This window comes from Cynoglossus semilaevis, chromosome 10 (assembly GCF_000523025.1).
Source record: "Cynoglossus semilaevis isolate Cse_v1.0 chromosome 10, Cse_v1.0, whole genome shotgun sequence".
Lineage (NCBI taxonomy): Eukaryota > Metazoa > Chordata > Actinopteri > Pleuronectiformes > Cynoglossidae > Cynoglossus > Cynoglossus semilaevis.
Genome location: NC_024316.1, coordinates 3,100,290 through 3,109,129, shown reverse-complemented (window position 1 = coordinate 3,109,129; position 8,840 = coordinate 3,100,290). Strand labels below are relative to the sequence as shown.

At 39.0% G+C, this 8,840-nt stretch overlaps 1 protein-coding gene across 1 annotated transcript; it reads right to left on the bottom strand.

The window, feature by feature from the left end:
* Positions 1-116: 116 nt before the first annotated feature.
* On the bottom strand, positions 117-8,741 carry smc1a (structural maintenance of chromosomes 1A). The gene is made up of 25 exons (XM_008318162.3): positions 8,380-8,741; positions 7,375-7,563; positions 7,160-7,272; positions 6,773-6,976; positions 6,242-6,480; positions 5,889-6,147; positions 5,511-5,651; positions 5,304-5,386; positions 5,123-5,222; positions 4,592-4,699; positions 4,278-4,463; positions 3,949-4,128; positions 3,672-3,818; positions 3,418-3,555; positions 3,199-3,315; positions 3,006-3,112; positions 2,136-2,277; positions 1,898-2,043; positions 1,660-1,813; positions 1,459-1,566; positions 1,220-1,376; positions 964-1,118; positions 678-829; positions 498-567; positions 117-392 (listed from the first exon to the last, which is right to left on the bottom strand). The coding sequence occupies exons 1-25, from the start codon at positions 8,486-8,488 to the stop codon at positions 132-134; spliced, it is 3,765 nt and encodes a 1,254-aa protein (XP_008316384.2). The 5' UTR covers positions 8,489-8,741; the 3' UTR covers positions 117-131.
* Positions 8,742-8,840: the final 99 nt, after the last annotated feature.

The window sequence follows — 8,840 nt, the reverse complement described above, 5'->3', positions numbered from 1 at the left end:
AAATGGACATCGCTAAGTATTTTAAGTATTTTTATTTTTTAACGTTTATTTTCGGAGATTTGTTCGGGAAATTATTTGTATAGTATCCAAGTGTGATCAAACATTGCCGTACTAAAAAAATTATAGTTAAATTAATTAATTAGAATTAATAGTTGTAATGGTGAGAATAAACATATTGTTTCAATATGTATAAAATGTTGTTTCAAAATGTAACGGCTTATCAAAATCTTTGGAGCTGAATATAAGTATTTGAGTTTTATGTGTGACAGTGAGATACACACCTCTGGATAAACACCGATAAGTGAGTCAGCCTTTGTGTAAAACTCCTCCTTTAGAGAAATGACAATGGCCTGGAAGTTCTGCACTGACTGGTCTTTGATGTAATTGGCCACCTTTAACAGACAGAAGAATTCATGTCTTGTATATTTTTGAAATTTAAAACAATGAAAAAAAGCACCAATTTCAAGAAGCGTCTTGTACACTGTGTCAAAACAGACCTTGCCGATGTTGGTATTGTCCAGAGCTGCGTCAATCTCATCCAGGACAAAGAAGGGAGCAGGTTTGTAGCTACAACCAAGCAGGAAGTGTTCACATTAATAATTGTACAAGAAAAATTAAATACATACTTTTAGCTCAAGTTAATTACATTTCAGGCATCTGTCTCTACATCATTTTACCTGTGGATGGCAAAAAGCAGAGCTAGAGCAGCAACTGTCTTCTCTCCTCCTGACAGGTTATCCATGGGTCTGAACCTCTTCCCTGGGGCCACACAGTTGTAATTAATGCCATCCAGGTACGGCTCCTCGGGGTTCTCTGGACCCAGGAAAGCCTATTCAAAAAAGACACACATTGTCAGGTTTTTCTTTTTTTTTCTTCAACAACGCAAGACATTCTACCAAAAAACAACAAAGATATTTGCATTTGTTAAAGAGAATTTAAACAGTCCTTAGAAGCAAAACAAACCTGGGCACTGCTGTTGCGCGACAGTGCTTTGTAGATCTCATCAATGTTTGTGGCCACAGACTCGAAGCAGGTGTTAAATCGATCAAACCGTTCCTTCTTAATCTGCTCAAAGGCTTGCTTGGCCTTCTTGGCCCTTTTACGGGCTGCTTCAAACTCTGAAAAAGGCCAGAGAGAAACACGTCAATTTTTTGGGTATACTCAATCCCATGGAAGATCTGAAAATGTATGTAGCATCCTAAGTTCCTGGTCCTCTCACCATCACTGGTTTCTTGGAACTTGTCCCTGACGCTCTCCAGCTTCTCCATGGCTTTCATGTTAGGAGCACTGATCCTTTGTAAGATGCTCTGCTGCTCATTCAGACGCTGCTGCAGTGTGTTTGTCTCTGCCTTAATCTCCTCATCTGAGAGAGCATCCTGCAGGAACATGATTTAATATTTACATATTCAGAGATTTTTTGTTTTTAAATGCGATTCAAGTTGATTTTATGATCAGTACCTTCAGGTCTTCAGACAGGTTGCTGTAGTCAATTTCTATGAGTGCTTCTTTAGCCAAAACACTACTGGACGTCCTCTGGCTGCTGGAGTCATCCGTCTGTGAACCTCCCTTTGATACAAAGGACAAACACAGATGTGACTACTGTGCTTAAAACCCACTGAAAATTAGATAAGAGCCTGCAGGAGTTTCATCTGTTCGCACCTCTCCCTGGCTGATATCATCCATGGTTCCAGAACGAAGAGGTAACTTAATATCCTGCATTTTACAGGCCTGCAGGAGGTTGTGACGGTCGCTGCGTTTCTGTTCCAGTTTGGTCTCGATGGCTGTCACCTCCTTCTGGAGCTGGGTCAATTCCCTGGAATATACAGCCACGTTTTTAGAACAACCTGACTCAAATGTGATTTATTTAGTAAGTCTGCATGTGTTTGCCACCACTAACTTGTTGGCACCGCCTAGTTTTTTGCGGATCTCCTCCATCTCGTGGTTTTTATCGTTTACTTCTGACTTCTTGGTGAGATGTTGGTTCTTTAGGTCCTGCAGCTGAGCCATTGTCTCATCAATGATCTTCATGTGTCTGTGCTCCTCCTGCAGGAAGACAGGGCACAGTGCTATTAATTTTAAATATTGTAAACATGAAGGTCTTTATAAATTAGTTTAATAGACCACTATGTTTTTACCTTTTTAAGCCGCTCAATTTCAGCTTCGTCCTTCTTGACCGTCTGTTCCCACATCATGACCTTCTCCTGATCCTCCTTCAGCTGATTCTTTTCATAATCCAATTGAATACCCAAACGGGTTTTCTGGGTCTCAAACTCAAGCCTGGGACAAAATGGTAGACTTCAGATTAGATTAAACGCAAATACACTGGACAACAGACAATTTTCACAACCCTGATGATGAGGGCAGCTGTTTGGGCCAGTGTAACAAATGGCTTTGAATCTGTATTTTCACCTCTTTACTAATAATATCTTTGATGGTTAGTGAACTGACTAGAATTACTAGATTTTGGATGTGCAATCATGAAATATATTACTGTGATTCTGTGAAGCTAGGCAATTGCTCTGAAAACTGAATTTGTGAAATGTAGCATCACATGACACAATAAAGCAGTGATCCCCAACCACTATGGTGTGGCCCACTAGTGTGCTATCAGAGATCATATGGTGTGCTGCAAAAAAATATCCTATTTAATTTAATTGTTTTTTATTATTTATTTACTGCAAATAAAATCTTCATAGCAACAATTACTGGCAGACAAGTTAAATACACTTCCACTAGGTGGAAGCAGATGGCTATAAAATCTAAATAAAAATGTAATTAAAAGAGATAGCGAGAAAATGGTAAACGATATGAATATAAGTAAAAGCTTGTTATACTGCTTTACTTTCCTGGAATAACATTTTTAAAAAGCTAAACCTTTTAAGCACTTTTGAAAGACATAAGAATAGAGTTTGTTTTGTTTTTTTATTTGGAAGCAGAGTCAACTCTGTCGCTCTGCTTTCTTGGCATGGCGGTTTTGAAAAGAAAAAAAAAGGAAGAAAACTCACCGTTTCTTTGCAATTTCATTCTGTCTCTTCACCTTCTCCTCCTCAAACTCTCTGATGTTCCTCACTCCAATCTCCTCACAGAAATCCACAAATACTTCATCCTCCACCTGGAAAACAAAAAAACATTTACATGTTTTTACACTGCTACGTCAAAACCACACTCTCTGTGGGCTTTACTTGCTGTCATTCTCACCAGGTTCATGCGGTCTCGTAAGTCAGTGATCTCTCTCTCACGGGATTGAATGATCCTTTTGATGTCGTTGATGCGAGGACCAAAGTTTGCTAATTCACTCTCGAGCTTTGACTTCTCCTGCAGGAAACACGTAGAACAGGCTTTAATACTAAAGATACTACAGCCACAAAGTACTGGAACAGTAAATCATTGTGTATTATGTTTGAGTATGTGTCGTACCTGCATGTTGAGGGAGAGGTGGCGAGTTTTTGTCTGTTCCAGGTCACTCTGGGAGTATTTCAGTCTCATCTGCAAGCCGTGGGCCTGAGACTGGACCTGACGCAGCTCTGCCTCCTTCCTCTTGGCTTTCATTTGTTCCTATGTAGACAGACATGGTATGAAAACAGTCATTTAACAGCTACAACTATAACGCTATAAATGTATTCAAAAACTGCCGAGCACATTAACAGGTGTGGTAATTCTCAGTAGGTTACCTTGAGCTCTTCCGTGAGTTTTTCCTTCTTCTCCTTAAGCTTATCCACAGCTTTCTCATCCCAACGTCTGGCCTTGGCCTTCAGGTCACTGGCTCCTCCAGAGATTACCCCAGATTTTTGGAACAGAGTACCATCCAGGGCTACTGTCTGGGGGTTAGAATATGAAAACAAGATGAGGCGAAAAACAATGGTAATAGTCTTAAATAAAAACATTTATGGAGAATATTTGTTGAAATGCTGGCAGCTGAGTTGGAAGCCTGAACTCCAGGTCAAGTACCTTATGTCGATATGGTCCTCCAAAAGCGATCCTTCGAGCGTCTTCAACGTTCTCACACACCAGGGCATTGCCACATGCATACTGCAGGGCTTTTTTGATGTGAGGCGGTTCGTATCGAATCACATCAATCACCAGTTTGGCTCCTCGCAGCTCTCGCAGCTTCTCGTCAGTTGGTTTTACCTAAGTCACAAGACAGACATTATTAAAACATTATGTCCAAGTTCATATTTTTAGTTTTGCACAATCCTTAGGCTTTTATTCAAAAATATGTTCTGATTCAGGTTAAGTCTAAATAAACATAGGATTTAATTATATTTTAGAGAATTTACCTCAAGATAGTCCAGAGGCAGGAAGGTCTCTGGTTCTCCCCTTTGCTCTTTGATGTACTGGATGCAGTCTCTTCCTGTCTTTTCAGAGTCTACAATGATGGCATCCATGTTCTTTCCCAACACCTTGGTCACAGCAATCTGATATTTCTTTTGGGTCGGCTGACACAAGTCGATAAGACGTCCATACTGAGGACAGATATTATTAGACATACAGAATGTTATATAATATTGGAAGAATTTTTTTTTTTTACAATGACTTTCTGTTTTTTTTTTTTTTTTAGAATATATGACCTTAAACCAGTATGTTGTCTCACCACAGAGCCAGGGTAAAGTCGTTTGATACTCTCCATAATCTCTGCCTTGCGCTGCTGGCGACTGTTCTCCTGTCTGTCAATCCTGGCGTCTCCGAGCTGCTCCATGACCTGGAAAATGTCAACATTTTCTCAGTAAGAGTACCTGTTGTGTCTGAAGGTGTTAGAGTAGAAATGTCAACTTATCAGTAAAAATCATCAGTTTAACCCTTCATGGACTGGCAAATACCTGTTTACTTAATGCACACTATAAATTCTGAATGTTTAATTTTAAGGAGTGTGTTACGGTACTGAAAATATATATGTTTTACTGCGCATTTGTAGTTACTACCAGTTTATTACCCACTGAATTGTCTGATCCAGCTTAATGTGTAACTGAATGGCTTTAATATAATGTATTACTATTATTGTTCTATCTCAAGTCATGTGAGGAACTGTCAACAGCATGCTTTATGATTTCTTTGTAGTGGAACATGTGACCAACAATGCAAACATTGGCCTTTCTCTTTCTTCATACACGTATGTTCCATTTACCTGATTAAGCTCCATGTTGATCTCATCAATCCTCCTCTTGGCCAACTCCACCTCTTCTGTCAGCTCCTCCTCCATTCGCTTCTGCTCGTCCAGTGATTGCCTAAGGGGTAAAGGCACACGTGTGTAAATTACAGTATGTAGGAAGTAACAAAAAAATCAAATCATTAAGAGAGAAGCATACCTGCTGGTGGTAATATAATCCTCTAACTTCTCTATACGCTTCTGGTTTTCCTCAATTTCCCTGATCTTTTGTTTTATTTTGGCCTGGAGGGAAACAACATGAAACACAATAACATACATAAAAAATAAATAAATAAATAATAATAATAATAATAAAAATCAATAAAGAATATGTTCTCAGAGGTAAAATTGTAACCAATGGATTTACCTCTGTTTCCACTTTTTTCCTCTCTTCCAGGTCAAGGCGGTCCTGATCGGCTTTCTGGTCACGGTTGAACTTCTCCAGCTCCTGTGCCAGAGTAGCAGCACGTTTGCTGGCCTCCTCTTTCAGACGGTGGTACTGTTTGACCTGGAGAAAAGAAACTTCATATTTTACTTTGGCACCACATTAAAAGACATTTTACTGCATCAAAAGATCATTCTAAACAACTCCCCAATGAGTACCAGGAATGTAGACGAAATGAAGACAAATGTTTACCACAACATAACATTTGTGCTTATAGTTAGTAACCTTATGACAACATGAAGAATATAATTTGTTCGTAATGAAGCAGGTGACCTTTGAACTTCAACTTTAGTTACAAACCTGGTTTTCCTCCAGAGTCAAGTCCTGGCCTTGACTCTGCGCTTCCTCTTCCATTCTCTCCTCAAACTCTTGCTTAGCCAGCTCCACCGCCTTCATTTCTTTGTCCAGCTCGTCCATGTCTGCCTTACGTTTCTTATACATCTTCTGGGCGTTCTGCAGTGACTTGCGTGCTGCTTCAAGCTTCTTGATTTTGTGTGAGGTGTTCTCTTTGGCCTTGATGTATTGTGGCCTTTTTTGGTTCAATTCTGAATCCTTTTCTCTGTAAAAGAACAAAAGTAACAAAAAAGATGATGCAACTATAAGATAAAAAACAGCACAGAATCCACACAAAGTGAGGCATCGAGGTCACCTACTTAATTTCTTTCTCAATGGTCTGCTGCTCCCTCATCATCCTGCCCAGCTCCTTCTTCTTGTCCTTCAGCTCCTCCTCCACAAAGTCCATCTTTTTACGATCCTTGTCAATCTCCTTGTTCCGCTGAGACAGTTCTTTGTTCAGTTTCTCAAGCTCGGTCTCATTGTGATACAGCTTGAAGAGCTGCAACTGAACACTGGCCCTGGCTACATCGTCCTTCAGACGCTGATAGCGCTCAGCCTGGTTGTTAGAAATAATAGGAGACAGAAAACATTACTGGGTAATTCAGAAATACTTAGTGTTTTTTTAAAAAAAAATCTATCCTTGACTAAAAGGAAGCACTGCAGACAAGAACTAAGGAAGATGTTATATAACAAATGATGGGGTGTCATGGAAGTCAATAAACTTTTAGATAAAAGAAACACCAAGTCAAAAAGCTTAGAATTTTATAATCCATAATATTTAAGCGAGACAAAAGCAAGTGTCGGAGCAATTAAAACTCCAGCATTTCAAGCAGCACAAAAAAACAAACCTCTTCTTTCTCTTGCTTTGCTTCTTTGCGCTCAGCAGCAATGTTCTTCTTTCGGTGATAGTTAAATTGTGTATCCTCTTCAGCTTTCACCATCTCCTTCTTCCTGCGGTCGTATTCCTGGGCCAGCTCTCCAGAGCGGGAGATCTCCTCAAACAGAGCTGTACGCTCCTTAGGATTCTTCATGGCAATAGACTCCACAGCCCCCTGGAGGAGACATTTTGATCAATAACAACTATTCATAACAATTCAACAATGGGTCATAAGCACAAACAATTTTAACTGTCAATCTTTAATAAAGTAAAAGTTTTTTGTATTGCAATTTCAGATTTCAAGATTTTATGATACACTGAACATTGCAATTTACTGTTTTTTGAATTTTATTCTCACCTGAAAGACCAGAAAGTTCCTGGCCTTGATCAGGATGCCAAGTTTTTCGAGCTCTTCACTGTATTCAGGAAGACCTACTACCTTGTTGTTGATGCGGTATTCGGAGGAGGCACCTGATGACAGCCAGAAGTGAGACATTAAAAACAGCAATAACACACAAAGTCAAACTTGTGTTTGCTACAACATTATATAAGAAGATATGTGTTGTTTCATACCAATGATGACTCTTGTAAAGGAACGCTCCTCCCCGTTATCCTCCTGGTAAACCATACTGACAAAGGCTCTGTTGGCAGCTGGTTTCCCCACAGGAGCTCCATGAATCAGGTCCTTCAGAGTCTTCACACGCAGGTTACTGGTTCTCTCTGCCAGCACAAAGCTGATGGCATCCATAAGGTTGGACTTTCCTACAGATAGTGCATAGGGTTTGGTGTTAGAGTCATACCAAGTAAATCAAAAACATCAACATGCAGATTTATACAAACTGGCATACAGTCAAGCTGCAACAACTGATTATTTAGTGTTAGATTACCTTCTGTTTTGATAGTTCCAGTCACATTTGAATATTTACTACATAAAATAAATAAATGATTAAATAATTCACACATTACATAACGTTGTTTTAACTTCTTAAATCTGTCTCAGTTAAGTGTACTGTTTAAGTCTTTGGTCAAAATCTGATTTGAATCTCATAAAATTTGTCTATGTTCCAATGTTTCTCTTTGCTCTGTTTGGAACCAAAACCTCAATTTGCTACTGGAATTGTTCACTATTTTCTGTCTGCTATACACAAATTAAAAAGTTAGTAAAATAAATAATTTTACAATTTAGAAAACAGTTTTTAGTCACAGTCATACTGTACTATGGAAACCAAGTAACGCACTTATTGTTCCCCAATAATATTTAGTTTAATCCTTTTTTAAGATGTAGGTTGTGGTGTGTGGTTATATAAAATATATTTATAATGAAAAAGTCTTCAACAAAAAAAATCTAAACATTGTCACTGGAAAGGAAGCTGTCATTAAATTGTGCCTAAAGCTCGATTAATACATGTGTATGTACAAATTACTGTTTTAAGCAGAGCACACTTATTACTCAAAAACTACAATCATACGCGTAAATACTTGCAATGCCACTACTCCCAAAAATAGGTCTATGGACGTAAATTGTAATAGACAAGCTACAATGTCAGAGGATTTACAGTAGCCATTATCATAACATACCAGATCCATTGGGGCCGATGATTGCAGTAAACTTGTGGAAAGGTCCAATCACCTGTCTTCCTTTGTACGACTTGAAGTTTTCGATTTCTATCAGTTTTAAATACCCCATGTTCGCTGTGTTAGCACCGCCGATTAAATAATAGTACAAAACGCAGTGAATGTTAGCAAGTACAATGCTGCTAATGCTAACAACCAGTGTTTATCGAGAGCGGAAAGTCTTAACCATGGACCTTTAACGCTGATAATAACATCCCTGGCCTAACTGCAACTTGAAAAAACTCAGGTTACATTATAAAGTGCATGCCTGGTAAAGGAAGGTTTGTATTCTCAATTAAATTGCTGCAGCGTAGTCGTGACAACAAAGCGCCATTTTACAATCGAACAGGAAAACCCTGAGCGCGCGAGACGCGTTTTCTCGTGATTTCTCGCGAGATGAAACTAGATGCTCTTTGCCATAACTT